A 21159-nucleotide genomic window follows, 5' to 3' on the forward strand; every position below is an offset into this window, starting at 1 on the left:
GGTTAATTTAGGGGCAGTTATGGTTAATGGGGTGTTTAGGGTTAATTTAGGGGCAGTTATGGTTAATGGGGTGTTTAGGGTTAATTTAGGGTAGTTGTTTTGATGGGGTATTTAGAGTTAATTTAGGGGTAGTTATGGTTAATGGGGTGTTTAGGGTTAATTTAATGATGAGGACTGAGGGTTAATTTGATTAATTTAATAAAGTTAACTTAAGGTGCAGTTAGAGATAAAGGGGGGCCAAACTAAGGGGAATCTAAATCCTGGGGCAGTGAAGATTAACCCAGTACTTATTTAAAAAAGTATGATGTCAGTGTGATGTGAACGGGTCTGTGACTCTATGAGGGCACCATGAGATATCTGGGGGGTATAAGGCATATCAGGGGAGGACGGAGAGACATATCCGGGGGTATAAGGCATATACGGTATATAAGGCATATGTGGGGAGGGCAGTGTGGCATGTCTGGGGAGGACGGAGTGGTGTATCAGGGTGTATAAGGCATATCTGGGGCCACAGTGGCATATCTGAGGGTAGACTGGAGTGGCATATGTGGGGAGGGCAGCGTGGCATGTCTGGGAGGTAGTGTGGCATGTCTGGGGAGGATGGAGTGGTGTATCAGGGGGTATAAGGCGTATCAGGCACAGTGGCATATGTGGGGGTGGAGTGGCATATGTGGGAGGCAGCGTGCAGTGGCATATGTGGGATGCAGCGTGGAATGGCATATGTGGGAGGCAGTGTGGAGTGGCATATGTGGGAGGCAGCGTGGAATGGTATATGTGGGAGGCAGCGTGGAGTGGCACATGTGGGAGGCAGCGTGGCATATGTGGGAGGCAGCGTGGCATATGTGGGAGGCAGAGTGGAGTGGTATATGTGGGAGGCAGCGTGGAGTGGCACATGTGGGAGGCAGCGTGGCATATGTGGGAGGCAGCGTGGAGTGGCATATGTGGGAGGCAGCGTGGAGTGGCATATGTGGGAGGCAGCGTGGAGTGGCATATGTGGGAGGCAGCGTGGCGTGGCATATGTGGGAGGCAGCGTGGAGTGGCATATGTGGGAGGCAGCGTGGAGTGGCATATGTGGGAGGCAGCGTGGAGTGGTATATGTGGGAGGCAGCGTGGAGTGGTATATGTGGGGGGCAGCGTGGAGTGGAATATGTGGGAGGCAGCGTGGAGTGGCATATGTGGGAGGCAGCGTGGAGTGGCATATGTGGGAGGCAGCGTGGCGTGGCATATGTGGGAGGCAGCGTGGCGTGGCATATGTGGGAGGCAGCGTGGCAAGCCTGGGCTCAAACGTGCATAAATTGGGGGGGGCTGGTTGGGAAATAAAGACAAGAAATGTATTTTATCAAAGTTTTTTTTTATTCTGATGTTTGTATTTAACAATTTGTTTATTAAATTATTTTAAATAAATGAAAAATTTACATTCATTTTTTTATCCGATTAATCGATTAATCGAAAAAATAATCGGCCAACTAATCGATTATGAAAATAATCGTTAGTTGCAGCCCTAATTGAGTTTATCTTCATGTATGTAATTTATAAACTTTTTAAACTACATATGAATATTACATCCTATATATGTAATATTTATATTTTTTGTAACAAAAAGTGCATGTCTTGCAGGTCTCAAACATCTGAAGTGTATTGTATGCGGCTCCGACGTTAAGCAAGTTTGTCCATCTCTGACAGAGGACATAATAGTAAGCCCGGTGGTTTTTGCACCTGTAGTGTTTCCCCTATTACGTGGGAGATCAGGGTGCCATGGGAATGGATTTAGCTGGTGAAAATGTGATTAACGGAAAATATCAAAGCTTTGTATCTGTACATTTATCAAATACCTCTGTATAGCTTTAGGGAACGTGGCACTAAACATCAACGTCTGTCGTTCTTCTTTGCTTGGCATGCCTGGGCTCCCAATTAACTTATGGATATCAGGAGCAAATCCCATGTCAAGCATACGATCTGCTTCATCCAAAACTAGGTACTTTACTTTGCTTAGGCCTATCTGAAAGAAAAATTGCACATAAAAGATAAAATTATTGCTACTGAATAGTAAAGGTTTACTTTAGTATGAACAGTAGTTTCTATATGAGAAAAAGTATGTGGAGATTCAATAAGTGTTTCAGCCACATCCATTGCTAACAACTGTATTAAAGCAAGCACACAGGCAGCCATCTCCATAGACAAACATTGGCAACAGAATGGGTCACACGAAGAGCTGTGATTTTAACGTGGCTGTCATAGGATGCCACAAGTCAGTTTGTAAAATTTCTGCCACTTACATTGGGCTGAAGCACATAAAATAAATAGAAATTTCCCATCTTCCGTAACGTCACTAACAGAGCTTCAAACTGCCTCTAGAAGCAACAGCAGCACAAGCACCACGCGTCGGCCGACATCAGTGCCTGACTTCACAAATGCTTTGGCTGAATGGGAACAAATTCCCACAGACTCACCCGAAATCTTGTGGAAATTCTTCCCAGAAGAGTGGAGGCTGTTATAGCCGCGAAAGAGGGTGCTGAACCCAGTATTAATGCCCATAGTATTGGAATGGGACGTCGAAGCTCATATAGGTGTTATTGTCACGTGTTCAACTTTTGGTGTGTATTGATTACAGAAAATAAAAAACTATGTAAGCAAAATCTAGTTTGCATTCATTGTTTGATTTTGAAAAATTACCTTTTCTCGGTTTATTATATCAATTAACCTTCCTGGTGTTGCACAAAGAATATTGCAGCCTTGAAATATCTGCCGTAGCGAATGACCAGTCTGTGTTCCTCCATATACCACAACGGGGCGTACACAGGTTCTGCAAAATAATGCTATGTTTAAAATGCACTCCCCATAACGATTGTTCCCAAACAATTCCACTGGAAACATTTGCACTTTATCACATATGATTGCTGAAAGGACCTGAATTATCATGGAGTCTCCCTTACAAAAACATGGGGAGATTCTGGAGAGTCCCCCCCTGTATCCTGCTCCCCACTGCCCCTGCTACTATCATGACATACTCTGCCATGTCATATACCTACAAAAAGTCAGCTCCTGCAAGCACCGCTGGGGGAGTAACATGCCCCAGCTCTCCCCCTACATGTGTCAATGTGAGCAGCCCACCTGTCGTGAGAATTGCAGGACTACAGGGGGGGAAGTTGCAGTTTATATAAGGCGAGTGCTTTTTACTTTTTGTTATAGAATGCACATTAAAGCACTACAAGTATCATTACTTGTCAAATATTGCAATTACAGAAACTAAATGGTTAAAAGGGATAGTTAAACAAAAGTAAAAGTTTGACATAAAAATGGCAATCATTTGAGTGCACTTCAGAAAACAAAAACCCCAAGCCATTCATGCATTAAAAGTGACTTACCCATAAGCAAATTTTCGAGCTTCTAGATAGATTTGGTTAATCAGTTCTCTAGTTGGAGCAACAATGATAGCTTCTGGTTCCTGGAGTTCTTTAAAATGACTGGCTGTAATCCCCTCGTTCATCATGTGGGCCAAGATTGGTAAGAGAAACGCCGCCTAAATAAATCAATATTAACTGCAGTAAGGATGAAATTCAGTTTACAAGAAACACTTTCTCCATAGAGGCCACAAAGCTTCACATAAAAAGCTAGTATTCCCACCTGGCAATTCTGAATCTCTAGGGAAGTTGCGCAAAATACACAACGGGAAAGGGAGACAAATTAAATATCGTCCTTTTTGCATTCATTTTGTGGCACTAAGAACATAAAAAATTACCTGTGACAGAACAGAGACAAAAACAGACAACTCCAGAAAATAAATTTATCAGTACTTACGGTTTTCCCAGAACCCGTCTGAGCACAGGCCATTAAATCGCGTCCTGCCAATATGATAGGTATACTATATTTTTGAACGGGTGTTAATTTCACATATCCAGCTCTGGAAACATTCTTGCTTAGAGTGTCACACAGATTGGCTTCTTCAAAAGTCTACAAAACAAACATTAGATTCCTAACATTACCTTCCCTTAGACATTTATCTTCATCCCAATGGGAAAAGGAATAATAGCTACTGACCAGTATAGCAGGAGGAGCATTACTTCCAGACACATCAACAATGATATCATCGTATTTGTCAAAGTTAATTCCGGTTTGATAATGCTTAAATATAGCCTCTTCTGTTTCGGGAGGGGGAGGAGGGATATAGGTAACTCTTGGACCTTTGAGCAAGAAGGGGAAAAGTATCCGTAAGTATTTGTGGAATGTTTTATTGATAGTTGTCCATTTATGAACTGTATTAACATAACATTAACACACATACCTTGATCCCCTGTGTCATTTCTCTCCTCTTGCAAAAAAAAAAAAAAAAAGGAAGAAAAAAAGTTAGAGGAATACAATAAAGTGCTTGGCATATTTAAAGAATGTCGGGTCTTTACCTTTATTAGGTTCAATGCCAACATCTTCATTTCTTCCTCTATATCCTCCTGAAAGATGAACAAAGATTTGTTTCAAAGATCTCAAAGGGCAGTATACGGTCTCTGAAAGCTTTACCCAAAAAAATGCTTATTAACAGAGGGTTTAATGTCATTAACAAATGACATTTAAAGTCTAGGATTCAATATTACTGCCAGCAATCCCAGCTAACTGCAGCCGCAATTGGCAGCAAGATCGGCATTGATGGCTGCAACAGCCAACAAGGGGGTACATCCGCGCATGCGACTGCTCAAGGAGCAAATCACGTGCACCTTGCCACATGGCATTAATCTTTCTATTCCTCAAACCAATCATTGGCAGGGAGGCATGAGACAATATAATAGCAAATTAAAAAACCTGTTTTTCTTCATTTGTATTTTTTGCTGCTTGATTAATTTACTGCTGATCAATCTATAATAAAGTGTATACAGTCTCATATACTAATATATGTATATATTAATATATATTCCATTTTCACTGGCTATGTGTAATTTTTTATAAGTAAAGCGGTAAACACATGGTTTCAAAAGAAAGCTCAAATTTAAAAGCAGCATTTGTGAAGTGAAACTTGGAGACCCAACTCTAGGTTAACTATAGTAAAAAAAAAAACAAAAAAAACTGCTTAATCCTTTCACTTTTTTAGTACCCTAGATACTGTGAGGTTGGTTTTTTTACCATTTTTACTGTGTGCAGGTTTAGCTAAGATTTCCCTTTTTCCATGTTTGATATGTCCACACAAATTCATTCAGGAAATTTTTCTTATGGAAACCATAGAAAAATGCCAAAAACAATTGTTAGGATTGTTAAAAAATAGTAATTCTGCTACAATAGGTGCCACTGATGAACAATGACCAGATGTATGTTCGGCAACATCCCCTGGGTACAGACGTACATCATGTATATTTTTACATTTTAGGGGGCAACATGCAAGCCTTACATAGGTCCCTGTAGAGGGTATTTTTTTTATTTATTATTTTTTAACATTTGTGTTTTAATTGTTATTATTTAAAGGCTTTTTATTAGGTTTTTTTGCATAAATATCACTGCAATATGGATAGAAATCTTGTGTATGGTAGTGATGTCACAAAGAAATCACTGAGCTCACTAATTCATCAAAAAGTATAACTTTTAAAAAAAAGTTTTTCCTTTATGGGAAGTAGAAACGTTGTTTCTCACTCTTCACACTATGATCAGCAAGGCTCCATTGACTTGAGCTGCTGATTCCAATGCATGCAATCAGTGATTGCTGCCGAGTCTCTCCTTTCCTCCAGTGTCCCTTTAGTGTCCGTCATCTCAAAGATCGGTCAGCGGGAAGCCAGCAATGCCGTTTTCTGCTGGACGGGAGCGTTGCCTAGCTGATAATTGATAGATTGATCTCCTATGTAGCAGCAGGAAGATGTTTCTGCCACTGAAATAAAGTCAGGACGTGCCAGTACTTCTATATAGTCGCAAAGGAGCATAAAGCATGGCTTAACACATTACCTCTTCTGCCTGTGCCTCTTCTTCCAGACCCTTCATTATCTGAAACAAAAGCATAGAAAAAAATAAAGGCTACCGGCATACCCCTCTACTAGTCTATTTCTTTACAGTCACAGTATTCCCATCTAATGCAAGAATTTGAAAACACCTCAGTATCTTTTGTGTAATCATTTACATGATATTCATGAAGTGTAAACACTACGAATATGTTTTGCAGTTAGCTTCCTTCTTCATTAATTCAATATTCACACGCAGGGGATAGACAAAGCATTCCTGAATCTAAGACAAGGCCAAACTTGATGTTTTCAACTCTAGTATTACTGACTTTAGAAATGTCATGAATCAAAACGTGGAAGCGCCAAGCAATTGAGCAAAATTTGGACACACTTACAATGAATAAACAGTTCTATCAAAACTGATCAAGCAAAGGGAAGTGACAAATACGTTCATCAACCATTTAGGTGTAAAGAAAAAAGCAGAAATGGTTACCTTCAAAACCGCTTGTCCAGAAGCCATTGTCATTGTCACCTTAAACGAAACATCAAAAAGTATGTTTTCCACAATTACAATAAATCAGCACTCACAGCAAAACAAATTCCGTACAAATAAAAGCCAAATTCTTCCACATAAAAAACACTGTGTTTAGCAATCCATGTTTATATACACGGGGATTTCTGTCAGTACATACATACTTTGTTTTACCAATTTTACCAGCAGGCTCTATTGCAAAACACCTCTCTCCTGTTTCATGGATAATGGTTTCAAGATCTACATTTAAGCTAGAGCCGATTATACACACATACATTTAATACGATATGCAATACATAAAAATTCACACGCTCGCACGCATATGTGCTCTAATACCTCTTTTCTCTTCCATCTCCCAACGTACACCCTGCCCCACATTCCCCCTAACAATCTCCCTTCCCTGCTGAAGGAATAACACTGGAAAGGGCTTGTCACACGGCTCCCAGAATGCTGAGTAGAACCCAGTACTCTCATGGTGACAAGGATATATATCATCATGCGGGTACCTGTGACAGAGGGAAAGCTTGGTCCTCTGGCCTTGAAGACAGTAGCCTCAAGCCCTGAAGCTGTCATGAAGCCCCAAAGACCATGGTCCGGATCTAGGCACAGTGTACAAATTGGTTTTAGTGTGAGCGTTACACAAAACCCTTTTGTTTTCGCACTCCCTGATAAGAGCACCTGTCACCACGGACCACCCCAAGCACAGTCTCATGTCAATAGCCGTCACTTTTTAGGCAATTATTATACCACCAGCCTAAAGAGCTGGGGCTTCGTATGGAGAACTATATTTATTGCGGTTTTCTTCACGATTCCACCCTTCTTGCAGAGCACTAATTTATTTTAATTGTAATACGTGCTAGAGGACTGCACTGGGAGGCGGGTCCCACGGGACCCGCCAAAAAACTTGCGGGCGCGGGCGGTCTTGCTGGTGCTGCGGGCGGTCCGGCACTGTACCTGCGGGTCCCGTTAATCCCGCGCAGTCCCGCAAGGCTGCCTTCTTGCTGCTCCCTTACAGTGTCTCCTAGCTTGCTCCGCCCAGGAACAAAACGGAGTCACGTGATGTGACGTCACTTCCTGTGACTCCGCCTTGTTCCTGGGCGGAGCAAGAGAAGAGACGCCGTGAGGGAACAACTCGAGGGCAGCCGCGCGGGAAATCAGGTAAGGAGGCGGGCATGATTGGCCACAAATGTGGCGGGAGCGGGCGGGATTGGCCACAAATGTGGCGGGAGCGGCACACCCACATTGCGGGAGCAAAAACCGCGGGAGCGGGATTAAAAAAGTAGTCCCGTGCAGGGCTCTAATACGTGCAATCGGCTTGCAGGGTAGGCAATCTGAGATCCCAGCAGTGTCATTCAAGTCTCTCCCGATCTCAAGTAAAGGAATAGCAGAAATGGTGATGAGGTTTTCATTGTATACCTGTGTAGCGATGCCTGTACCATTACACGCAATCAGCGACCGATGCACTTGCTGCTGAAACAAAGTCTGGACATCCCGATATGTCTTGGCACAGATTTAAAGGATTTACTAGTACAGGGCTGTCCAACCTGCAGCCCTACAGCTGCTGCAGGACTACATCTCCAATAATGCTCTTTCAGCTAAGGGGCTGGCTGAGGAGTATGGGAGATGTAGTCCTGCGGCAGCTGGAGGGCCGCAGGTTGGACGCCCCTGTAGTAGTAGATTGTTCATAAGATCAATGAGTTATGTGCGTTATTTCAAAACGAAAACAAAATAAAAACCACGGCATTTACCTGGAACTCGGGAGTTCTGCTGCAGCAGCTGCAGTCCTCCTCCATGGGCCAACATTTCTGGCAACTAACTGGCTGCTTGGAGCATTCAATCAATGACAGGAAAATGTTCTCATAGAACCTTTCACACATGTGCATAGGTCTCTGAACAGACACCTACACGCAGCTTTGTCTGACCCCGAGAAGAAGCTGTGTGTATCATGTTATATGGATTAAAGTAATTATGATGGCTGGAGTTCCCTTTAACATAACTGAATTTTTCCATGATCAAACCGTTTTTTTTTTCTATTGGTGTGAGTTTTGAGAATAGAATTGAGACAATCTTGACAAATTCAAAAAGTTTAAAAAGCCTTACCTGAAGAAAAGCCTCCCCTGCCTCTTCTTCCCCTTGAGCCAAAATTAGAACTTCCACTATTTAAACCTACAAGAAGTAAATCTACAATTAATGCAAACACACACAATACGTGCAAAGGAAACAAAAAATCAACACCGTCCCTTTGAGGACAGCAAGTTAACTACGGTAGATATTTTTTTTAAAGCAAGACTTTTGTAACCAGCTGCTGAGTAAATACACTTCCTGAATTAAGGACAAAAGTAATCTGTCCTAAGAAATGCTAATCCGACATCGTATATGCAGAGATAACCCAAAAGGAAAATAACATCCAGACGGAATTATGATGGAAGCCCTTAAAAGCAGGTTCGCCAGATATGTAAAAGGAGATGCCATACACGTGTATTTTGTTTTTAGCTGCATCTGGTTTCGTTAACATAATTATTGAACTTACACTGCATTTACCTAGGCAATTTGTTGTGTGCGGTCAACTACACAGGATTTGCATGCTGAACGCATATAACTACAAAGTAATTAATACTATTCTAAAACCATATAGTATGTTAGTCTCGGTATTTCTTCACTGTATGAAACTTTTTTATAATCATCTTCATCACTAAAATCACATTCAGAATCACTAATTCAGCAAATTCTTCCTCATAATAGCGACACCTAGCGGTCAACCAGTAAGTCTGACGCTGGACCACAAGCAGTAAAATATTTTGTCGGATATATTCTGTATATAGCACCACAAAGGGTTAATAAATGTACTATTAGGGTAGAGGATTTCAGGTAATTTTTTTTCATTGTTTGGTTTGTCACATGGGTGGGTGTGAGGGGGTAGGAATTAACTTTTTATATTTTTACATTCTAAACTTCAGGAAAACTGCAAAAAGAGTCACCAGGCTTTTTAGCGGCAAAACGTGTCACAACCCCTGATAACCAAATGGTTAGCGTAAGCTGCTAAGAGTCATGCATGGAAGTCATCTGCTGTGACTACCCGCAGACCTCTGGATCTTCAGAGCAGCAATCCACGTATCAGCCATCATAAAAGATGTGTGGCCCCACTTGGGAAAATTGCAAGTAACTTTGGTATATCCACCGCCGTCTAAAAAAACGCACCTAACAAATCTTTAAAAAAAAACATTATAAGGCTCCTCATCTTCCCCATTCCCAAAATCTAGAATTCAAGCATAATTTTAATAAAAGGCCACAAACTAAATGGAAAGGAGCATTATATACACACAAAGCAGCCAAGTAGCCTGCCACTGAAATAAGAGAAACCAGTGAAACAGCGGTGTAAACTGTGGAGCACTTCGTGTTACAGAACACGGCTTGTCCTTACCACCTCTTGGCGTCCAGTTTCGATTTTCTGCATTTCCGTTGCCCCCTTAATGAAAAAAAAACAAAAAAGCCATAATGCCACTGCTAATTATTAAAATTACTAATTCTCTTCTAGCACTTAAAAAATGCAAAAGAATATTTAAGTTAAAGTCTGCAGGTAAATTAAGAATAGGTGATACTCCAATTTGACAGCTTTTAAAAGAATCACATTATGTGATGGAAGTAAACCTGAATTTCCAAAAATAATCAACAATTAATGTTTCCTCAAACAAAAAGATTTATTCTTACCACTTGTTCTTGGGTGCCAATCACTGTTCGGATTATCTTCATTGGGGTTATGCCCTTAATGGGGGGAAACAAATCATATAGAGTGGATTTTTTTTTTTACTTTCATTTTTCTAATAAGAATCCTAAATCAATAAATTCATTTTAGGAAACATGGCTTGTTTGTAACTGCGATGCTTTTTTTTGTACATATTTATGTTGTCCTATTAGTATGCCTTTTTAGCCTAAAAAAGAATTTAGAAAAAAGTCTTACTTGTCCCCAAAAAAACCCAAATATTTTGTGTGGAAATCCTAAATGACACTATTTTGAAGGAGAATTAACACTAGCTCAATTGATGTCCATCCTGTGAGCAAAGCTGATGGGGTTAGAATATAAGAGAAACCAAGAAAATACCCAGTAACAAGCATTACACAAAATAAGGTGTCTGTATCTAAAATCCAGAGTACATAGGAAGGCATTTAATTTCATGACTGTGCTAAAGACACAAACTAGTTACAAAAAAATGTATTGGCTCGATTATAGGCCACACCCTTAAAGTTTGGTGCTTTTTTAAAGAAATATTTTTAAAGAAAAAATACACAAGTGGAATAGTAAAAAGTATTTTTATCCAATGAACAGGAATACATGTATTTTATAATTTTTGGTATCTATCATACACTTAGCATATATTATATACAAACTGAAATTTGGAAAACCAAAAGCCATTTTAAGGTCCCCCCCCATAATTCATAATGTACCTTACTTATAGATATGCTCCTCTGCCCCCCAGATATGCCACTCTGTCCCCCCAGATGTTTTATACCCCCTGATATGCTTTATGCCCCCCCCCAACTTACCAAAGCATCCCCAGACTGCCTGGTGTCTAGCGGGGCAGCCGGTGGACATCTGCGCGATGCACATAGACAACCTCTGCTGCTGCTCACAACTTCCACCGGGTCTTCTATGTCTGCAGCAGCGGAGGTTGTCTGAGCGCATCGTACAGGCGTTCACCGGCTGCCATAGAGGAGGATCCAGGTCCTGCAGCGCTGCGGGGATCCTCCTATCTGGCAGCCAGTGAATGTCTGCGCTCAGGAAACCTCCGCTGCTGCTGGCGGGTTCTTCTGCTGGGGCTTCTATGGTGGAGCACCGGAAGGTCATGTCACGCCAGCGCTCCTTCGCAGAAGCCCAGGCGAAAGTACCGGCAGCAGCGAGGGTTTTCTGCATCGCGCAGACGTCCACCGGTTGCCAGAGAAAAGGATGCTTTAATGCGCATAATAGCACAGCTGTAACAAAAGATCAGCCCTTGCGGTGTGAAGAAAGGTCCATCCTCAAAGCACGACAGGATTTAAAATCTGCTAATCGGGCAGGGGTGTGTGTTACATAGGACATATGTTGCTGGCCATGGAGGTCCACTTTGACAGCTACATGCCATAGCTAGAACTCTAGTGGTTAATTTTAATACTGTCTGGCAGACGAGACACTGGGGAGCTGTGAAGAAGCTAGCAAAGGCTGTGTACATGAATGGAACCAGGGAATAAGAACACTCAGGTTAAATGTTCCAGCACACATCATTATGTACCCTCCGACAACTGTGCCACTAATGGTGGTGTGTGTGTGGGTTCTGAGTTCCCCTCAAAATATTATCCCAGCTTAGTACTTGTCTCAAAAGTTATTATACATTATTTATAAAGCGCCAAAAGATTCCGCAGCGCTGTACAAAGAAGAACATGATACAGATAACGACAAGTACAATACAGCAATTGACATACAGTTCTAAAAAAAAAAAAAAAAGTACCACGTCTTCCTGAAAAGCCTGAGCGCTGCTGTCCACTTTCACTGCCACCAAAGCCTAGAGAAATAAATAAGAAATGAATACCAGTGTAGAGAAAAATATGGGATTTGGCTACAAAAGTAACATATCCCAAATATATATTAGTGTGAAGATCTGCCACAGAAGGATAAGAAAAGCAAAGACAAGAAGTTCTACAAACTTAATTACCCTATGGCAAGACCAAGATGGAACGCACGACCATAAAACTTTCCTAGGGTTATTATATGAGCAATTATGGGAAAATCTGGAACTCTATTGTTGAAAAATAATTTGGTGTGCGGATCCTGCCTTCTTTTGAATTCTCAATTGACAGATTGCTCTCCCCCTGCTAGCTGTGCCCAAAACGTATGGCCTCGGCCTAAGCAACCAAGTGCACTAGAGATTAAAGTGAGCACTTTCATATCTAGGGGATTTTAAATGGCGACATCACAAAAAAGCAACACTCATTGCTTGCAGGTAATTGTACCATACATAAATATTTTTTTTCATATATATAAAAACCTGCGTTTGCAATTGTTTGATATCCACAAGAGCAAAGTATTTTTTTTAAGAAAAGACCAAAAGTTTAAGTGATAGACTCTTTTTACAGCCTTCTTTGCTCACATTTACCAAGGGTGACAATATTAGTGGAGGGCATTGGAGTTTTTAAATTTGTGAGAACTATTGAAATGAAATGATCATAATAGCAAATTTGAAAATATACCAATTCGAAAAATAAAACAAACATGCAAATCTTTAACGTTTCAGAGCTAAACTTTTTTTTTTATACTAATTGATGGATTATATAGAACAATAGGGTTTATAAATAAAAGCTCTACTCACTTAATATATGTCGGGTTGAGTGGGCATGCCAAATAAAAAAGTGTGACATTACGGCTGATCAGGGAGATTAGCAGACATGTTGAAAATGCTGTTGTCCGCAAGAAAAAAGCCTTTGTCATAAAGGAGTTAAGAAAAGCTCTTACCTCTTTGGAATCTACTATTCGACTGTCCATCTTCATTCCCATTGTTCCCTAAATAAAAAAATAGTTTTACAGAAAACTGAAAAATATGTTAACATCTGAGTTGACACTTTATGAAAAGTTTTATCAAATTAAAAAGTTTATTGTTAAGTTGGACAGTTAAATACAAGCACAGACTGAAATGCTAAAAAACAAACAAAACAGAATTAAGCAAAGAACTGTAATGACTGACACGAGAATATTAAACTGCTCTATAGAATGACACTGGCCTGGGGTTTGGTTAAGCCACCTTTTAAAAAAAAAAATAAAAAAAAAATATATATATATATAGTCCTTTTTCTTTGAAAAATTCTACAAACAGGAAACGAGGGATGAAAAACAAAAATTGTCCTTACCTCGATCAAACATGTTAGATCCTCCACCTCTTTCAGCTGTATTATCTATTTTATTTAGAATAGAAATATGCAGCTCATTATACATATCTGTCATTTCATGCAATAAAATGCTGCTATGGCAGGGCTCTACAAACCCAGTGTCAGTGTGTGTGTGTGTATACTGTAGAGTCAGTGTGTGTGTATACTGTAGTCAGTGTGTACGTGTATACCGTAGTCAGTGTGTACGTGTATACTGTAGAGTCAGTGTGTACGTGTTTACTGTAGAGTCAGTGTGTACGTGTTTACTGTAGAGTCAGTGTGTACGTGTTTACTGTAGAGTCAGTGTGTACGTGTTTACTGTAGAGTCAGTGTGTACGTGTTTACTGTAGAGTCAGTGTGTACGTGTATACTGTAGAGTCAGTGTGTACGTGTTTACTGTAGAGTCAGTGTGTACGTGTTTACTGTAGAGTCAGTGTGTACGTGTTTACTGTAGAGTCAGTGTGTACGTGTATACTGTAGAGTCAGTGTGTACGTGTTTACTGTAGAGTCAGTGTGTACGTGTATACTGTAGTCAGTGTGTACGTGTATACTGTAGAGTCAGTGTGTACGTGTATACTGTAGAGTCAGTGTGTGTGTATGTACGTGTATACTGAAAAAAAGTACACCCCTCTGAATTATATGGTTGTACATATCAGGACACAATCAAGGGTCCCTTAGCACAGAGCTTGACAAATTTGTTGTGAATCTAGGCGCCAGCTAAAAAAGTTAGGAGCCAGGATTTTTTTTTAAACTAACAGTTGGTTAGGAGTGATCTGATCATCATCAGCCCACTTACTAAACTCACAGCATTTGACCTGGAAGCACCCTGGACTTTCAGGTCAGTGCGTTTTTGGGCTTGTGGGGACAAATGTTAACCCCTGCAATGCCACAAATGTGTCATACACAATTGTGGAATTGAAGGGGTTAATGCTGCACTGTTGCTCTCATGGAGCGATCAGGCAGCAGGGGGGTGTTGGGCTGGTATCAACACTTATGTGGAGACCGAAGAACCTTCTCCCACTGTCCCTGAAGACCCTGGGACGCAATTGCTGGTCTATAGACCAGCCATTGCAGGGGGAGTCTCTGATGACTGCTGTAGGCTTCCATGCCTACAGGAGTCATCAAAGGGCTTGTGGGGGCTCCTTTTTGCTGCTGCTGGTCTGCCTGGAAGCTTCCAGCCTGTTCTCCCGTGCAGCGGCAGGGATGTGTCCCTGATGCTGCACGAAGGGCTGGACGTCCATAGGGGTTTCTTAGTGGGCGTTTTTTGGACGTCCCAGTACGTCTATAGGGGAATGAAGGGGTTAAAAGAAAAAAGAAAAAAACATTTTGTTAAGTGGAAATCAAATTGTACATTTTTACATTTATAAATTGAAATACAATGTAAGCCTCCATACAATACACTCAGCTTCAGAGAACATTTAGTAAGTACTAGTCCAAGTTCGCAACTTTTATAATAAAAGCAGACAGGGTACAGATAAAGTGGAGAAAAAAAGCATATGTTTTGTTTGTATTGCCTCCCCTCCCCAATACTTAGAGCAATGCAAAAACTGAAACATTCCAACATTGACAAAACCATATGAAAAAACGATGGTGGTGGTAGTGGAGCAATGTGCACGGGGGACAGTTTGAGAAATCTTCATATACACTACTTTGGTATACAGACTATATGTGTGGTCTTAGCACCAGCAAGAAAAGGACGATGTGAAATTAAAAGAGTGCAGATGGTGATATACACTGCACATCTAACTTCATACATCTCTCACTTGTTTTACGTTTAACAGGTTTGTTGTTAAGCTTAAACACTTTACAAAACAAATATGTAATTGTATTCAACATACCTCTCCCAAAAGTGTTTTCAAAACTACCCCCTTCAGAACGGCCCCCTTTAAAATTGAATACATAAAAGATAAGCATTAGAAGTCGCAGATATGTAACCCGTTGTATGGGGAAGGGAAAATAAATCACATTTGACTTAAAAAAAAGTGTATGTCAGGTTTCCATGAAAACATATAGTAACAGAAACAAATCAGAGAAGACAGTGGGACACCAAATGTGCAAATGGAGAAAAAGTAGGACCCATAGGCTATATTTCGCTTTGGGAAACCCAATGACCATGAAAATGATAAGACCCCTTCGCATACCGCTTAATATCGTCGGTAAAAGAAGTGTTTTTTCTTATTTTAATATTACTAGCATAAATACCTCTTTTGTTTCCAAAGCCCCTTTGAGATCCAAATCTTTGACTGCTGAAGTTATTTTCTTGAATAGAAAAAAAACATTTAATTAGTATGCACAGCACGTTCATTTTGCAAACAAAAAATAATTTGGGAAAACTAAATATTTTCTCTTAATCCTGTCTCAACTGATATTTTATTTTGCCATCAAGGTTGGCATGCCTGGTAACGGTTAGAGAGCAGGGATGCCAGGTCTACCTACCTAGCACTCAGACATAGTGCGTGCGGACCTGGGGGGGGGGGGGGGGGGGGTTGTTGGGGGTGCCACCGGCCTACCCATTCCTGAGCCAACAAATTTGGGTTGTGTGTGTGTGTCTATCTTTTGTGTATGTTCGTATATGTGTACATTAAGCATGTGTACCATGGCATCAAATTTTGTGTCAGGTTTATAAACCCCCCCCCCCCCCCATTTCAATTTTAGAAGAATGCATATTAAAGTACTCACACAGAAGTAACCCAAGCTAAAATCTACAGCCATGTAGCTGCTCCCCTCTTGGGCCAAACACAGAACTAGCAGGGAGGTGGGATATAAGCAAACATTTATGGGTGGATTCTGGACTTGATACAATGCAAACTTAAAGGGACCTCTCGGCTAAAATGTGTATGACTGGAGTGTCCCTTTAACAAAGATTGACACATTAACCCCTTCAGGACCGGGATTTTGATACTAACGTGTCGCTAAAGGACCGGAGCCGTTTTTGTGTTTTTGCCATGTCTTTCTTCAACTGTAATTTCTCTCTTATCAATTGGTGCACCCACACAAATCATATATTGTTTTTTTCAGCACAAGTAGGGCTTTCATTTGAAACCATAGTAAGCTGGGTAGTACGTTGTTTTGTTTGAAAAAAACTGGAAAAAGTGGGGAAAAAATGAAAAAAAACGCATTTTTTTACAGTTTTGTATACATACAAATTGTACACACATTAAACCAATGGGAAAAAATTATCCCAAATATATTCATTAAGTTGTCCTGATTTGGAAACCACCCAACATGGCCAGGATTTTTATCTATTTTGACCAGTATAGGGCAAATATTGCAAGGCATGCATCACGTTTTTGAAATGTAATTTTTTTCAAATTTGGCATGGTAGTCTAATAACTGCAATAGTTGTCACAGATACTGATTACCCCCCCAAAATTATATGTTTATGAACAGTAGATAAGTCAAGGTGTACAACTAGGGTCATTTTGACACTTTTCAAACAGGGATTTTATCGCCAATTGCTGCCAAATTTTGAGGTATTTTTATATTTTTGGGGTTTTTTTTGCATATGTTGCAATGTTGCTTTAGATTTTATATTATATTTTGTATAGAATATGTGCAACTGCAGAACAAAACACCAAATTGTGTTCACCAACATCCCCCGGTTCCAACAAGGCCTCACATGCATGGTTCATGCATTTTTTTGAGGAACATGCGCATTTTCGTTTTCACATTTGGAATTTTCAGAAATTGGTTTCCTGGGCCCATATCCCATTTGGGACATTTTGGAAGCCCCTGCTGTAAATTACCCCATAAAAGTATATATTTATGAACAGTAGACAAGTCAAGGTGTTCAACTAGGGTAGTTTTGACAGTTTTCAGCTAGCCTTTTCTTCACTGATGTCTGCCAAAGTTCACGGAAAATTTATTTTATTGCGTTTTTAACAAATACATTTCAATGTTAAAATTTTTTTCTTGCACAGCATATGTGCAACAGTCGAAAAAAACACCACATTTTGTTCACCAACACCCCCCGGTTCCAACAAGGCCTCACATGCATGGTTCATGTATTTTTTGAGGAAGCTATGAGGGCAAAACTGGAACATGCGCATTTACATTTTTTTAAATATTTTTTTTCATCAGATTACTTGTAAATGACAGGTTTAGGCCGCTGACATCAATCAGGGAGACCGATCAATAATCAGCGACTTAAAATGTCACCGACAAGTGATCAGGTAATAATTATGATTATTTCATTTATTAATAATTTGTTTTTTCATAATTACCCTAGATGACCCCTCTCTCTTTGTAGAGCAGGGTCATCCGTGGGCTGCCATAATGATCCGATCACTCCTATTGGTCAGGAGCGATCTGATCAGCCCAGCATTTGACCTGGAAGCACCCTGGACTTTCAGGTCAGTGCTGTTATTTTTTTTTTAATTATTATTATTATTTTTTTACATTATTTTTTTTAACTCTTTCAATGCTGATGCTCCATTGAAGCACAGCATTGATTGATATTTAGTCCCCTGCAATGCTGCGATGGGGGTCATACACAATCGCAGCATTGAAGGGGTTAATTGAGGAAGAGGGGGGTAGGGGTTAACTGAGGGGGGGTCTGGTCTCCACACTCATGTGGAGACCAAAGAACCCTGTCTCCCTGTCCCTGAAGCTGCCTCTGGCAGCTGGGACACAATCTCCAATAGACTGGAGATTGTAGGGGAGGAGTCTCTCTGATCAGTCCTACAGGACTGATCAGAGGACTTCTGGGGGCTCGTTTTTGCTGTTGCTGGTCTGCCTGGGCTTCCAGGCAGACCACCAGCAGCAGAACCCCCTAAAAAACGGGAATTAACCCCTTCAATGCCGCGATCGCGGCATTGAATGCCGCGATCGCGGCATTGAAGGGGTTAACGCTGCACTGACGCTCTCATGGAGCAATCAGGCAGCAGGGGGGTGTTGGATCAGGTCCCCACACTTGTGTGGGGACCCATTCAATACCCCCCCACCCTTCCCTGAAGCTGCCTGTGGCAGCTGAAACCGCGATTGCAGATTTTTCTGCAATCGCAGTTTCTGCCTAGAGAATCACTCCGTGGGAGTGATCGTGGGCTTGGGGGCCGTCTTAGACAGGCTGTGCTGTCTGCCCAGGACTCCTGGGCAGACAGCAGCAGCAGCGCCCCCACGATCACCGCGATTGTGGTGATGTGGGGGCGTTTTTTGGAGGAGACGTACCTGGTACGTCCCGGTCTACCGGTGACTGTTAACCAGGAAGTACCAGGTACGTCCCGGTACTGAAGGGGTTAAATGTTTCACATATGAACATGCTGAGACATCCTGGTACAAGAGGAGAATGCTGTCCTGTTCTTGTCAGGATACAATGTAAAGGAGAAACAAGCCCCGCAGCAAGAAGTCAATTAAAAATGATGCCTGTTACTCCAGAGATTGCTTCCTCATTTGAAGTCAGGGTCTTGTGAGCATGTTGCAAAGGTCATCTCCAGTACTTTACAAATGGATAAACAGTAACTTACCATAAGAACTTCTATGATTGTCTACTGGATCAACATCCTAGAATGAAAAAAGAAAGCATTTACTTAAAAGAAAAATTTGCCTCCGATGTTTAGAGTTAACATAGAAACATAACCTTGATTTTGATGGCAGATAAGAATCATTCGACCATCCAATCTTCCCGTTTTTTTCTGATGTAAAAACTGACCTTAACCCCTTCACTACTGGTACACCCAAAAAACGCATCCCAAGAATCCCCTATGGACGTACCGGTACGTCCTGCCCTTCTTGCAGTGGCAGGGACACACCCCTTGCGCTGCATGGGAGATAAGGCAGTCGTTTGACATCCTGGACTCCCCCCTGACAGCAGAAGCCGGCATCGCCGGCTTTCTGTCCGATCTCCTGTAACAGCTTCCGGCACGCAAGCCGGAAAACTGTTACATTTTTAAATGCCAATCGCTTGATCGGGCATTCCCTTCTGGGTTGCGTCACCTGGAAGGTCATCGGAGGACAGGATATCCCCTGCAGGGACATCCGATCCCTCCGATGAGGCACAGATGCTGCATAGAGGTCACAGTGTGACCTCTATAGAGGTCATAGTGTGATCGGTGCAGGGCGGAGAGTGAGAAACCATGTTTCTCACCCTCCTCCTATGCTAAAATCGAAACAGAGAAAAAAAGGTTAGCGATTTAAAAAAATAATAAAAAAAAACCAATAAAGTGAGCTAAGTGATGTCATTGTGACATCACTGGCATTAATAATATGTTCAAGAGGTCCCTAAGAGGACCTCTAACCATTTTTTATATATATATATATATATATATATATATATATATATATATATATATATATATATATAAAAAATACAAAAAAAAAAACATTACATCCCAGTATAACCCTCCTGCCCCCGTTCACAACCCCCAAACCTGTTAAGCCATAAGCATAAAAATTCCAAGAACAATGTACACCTTATAGTATGTTCCCTATAAGTGCTGGAAAAGTACGGAAAATCTACATAAATTAGGTATTTCGGAAATCAGGACCTGAATCGATAAACTTGGAGGGGATTTTCCAATGAGGATTCAGAGTGAAAAATTATAAAAAATTAGGTGTTTTCTTTTTCTAATTTCCACTAGTTTTTAATAAATTTCTCATTCTAAATTTTCAGCTAATCATCTAACAAAAGAAAGCTCTATATCTCCTTGAAAAAAACAATATATAATTTACAAGGGTACACTATTCACAGGAAAAGAGAATAATCGCTGAACCGAATGGCAAAATTGCTCCAAAAACCAAACCCCTGGGATTGAATGGGTTAATTGGTCCCATAAATGTTTAAATTCTCTCACTGTATATCTGCAATGTAGGCAGAATGCTACAATGTGGGGGTCAAAAAGTCAAAGCGTGAATGGGCAAACAAATCATTAACACTTTTAGTAAGGACCTACTTGGTTGCTTAAATTTTTGCCACAGGTCGGAGCGGAGGCCTCATCATCTTCTTCCCAGTCAGACATATTTAACTAAAAGAAATCATGAATGTCACACACATGGATGAAATAGCGTTAGGTGGAGTTTGAAAAGATAACTCCTAAGGAATCCTAACAAAGGTCTGCACAAATCACAAAACATCTTAAAAAACAGAAATCAATATAAAATAGCAGAGAAAGTTATGTTAGGGTCTGCAATTAACATATGAACAAATGCTCATGATGTAGTAATCTGCCAAAAAACTTAGGAGTCAGTTTTTATATAAATATAAATTTTAAATAAAGTATTCGCCAATACATTAAATATTTGGCAAATACATCTTAATGATAACCCATTGATAAATTAGCGATAACATTTTAATAAGTTGATAAATACATTACATTAGTAAATTAAGTTACTAATTGCTGAATAAACTTTAACATACACTTACAGACTATCAACTTACAGTTATACACGCTAAGAAAATACATTAACAGACATGTCTAATCATGTCTATATGGCACATACTAATGCCATACAGTAACACACTATCCAACAACATACAGTGACACACACTGACTGGCATATATAAAATATACACACTTACGCCAACACTATACTAGGGGTGGATAAACTTGGTTTGGTTCCAGGAGCCAAAAGAAATTAGTCAACTTTTTTTCTTCCCAAATTTATTTTCATATATTACCCCAGTCAGCACTTTTAGCATGTTTATTGGGGCAATACTACATAAAAAACAACTTTCTTCAGTGCCCATACATACACCAACACTACAGTGCAATTCATTATACACACAAATGACTAACACTATACACACACTCACGCTACTGTACAACACACACCAACAAAACAGCTATCAATTTGCCACACGCTTAAAAAAAATTCTCTGAAATGTGTGTGCTA

General features: G+C 40.6%; 1 protein-coding gene across 1 annotated transcript in view; it reads right to left on the reverse strand.

The window, feature by feature from the left end:
• LOC149285540 (putative ATP-dependent RNA helicase DDX4) overlaps positions 1 to 20285 on the reverse strand; it is a 31653-nt gene extending 11368 nt beyond the window's left edge. The window contains exons 1-16 of the mRNA XM_089495288.1: positions 20220 to 20285; positions 18795 to 18831; positions 15535 to 15591; positions 13087 to 13103; positions 12923 to 12970; positions 11922 to 11975; positions 10150 to 10203; positions 7746 to 7941; positions 5917 to 5955; positions 4398 to 4445; positions 4283 to 4309; positions 4039 to 4181; positions 3799 to 3951; positions 3366 to 3520; positions 2674 to 2803; positions 1833 to 1999 (exon numbers count right to left, since the gene is read on the reverse strand). Coding sequence (XP_089351414.1) covers positions 1833 to 1999; positions 2674 to 2803; positions 3366 to 3520; positions 3799 to 3951; positions 4039 to 4181; positions 4283 to 4309; positions 4398 to 4445; positions 5917 to 5955; positions 7746 to 7941; positions 10150 to 10203; positions 11922 to 11975; positions 12923 to 12970; positions 13087 to 13103; positions 15535 to 15591; positions 18795 to 18831; positions 20220 to 20285 — 1391 coding nt within the window. The remainder of the gene's footprint in view (positions 1 to 1832; positions 2000 to 2673; positions 2804 to 3365; positions 3521 to 3798; positions 3952 to 4038; positions 4182 to 4282; positions 4310 to 4397; positions 4446 to 5916; positions 5956 to 7745; positions 7942 to 10149; positions 10204 to 11921; positions 11976 to 12922; positions 12971 to 13086; positions 13104 to 15534; positions 15592 to 18794; positions 18832 to 20219) is intronic.
• Positions 20286 to 21159: the final 874 nt, after the last annotated feature.

The sequence above is a fragment of the Sceloporus occidentalis genome, unplaced genomic scaffold (assembly GCF_023333645.1).
Source record: "Sceloporus occidentalis isolate IW3139 unplaced genomic scaffold, rSceOcc1.0.p SCAF_78, whole genome shotgun sequence".
Lineage (NCBI taxonomy): Eukaryota > Metazoa > Chordata > Lepidosauria > Squamata > Phrynosomatidae > Sceloporus > Sceloporus occidentalis.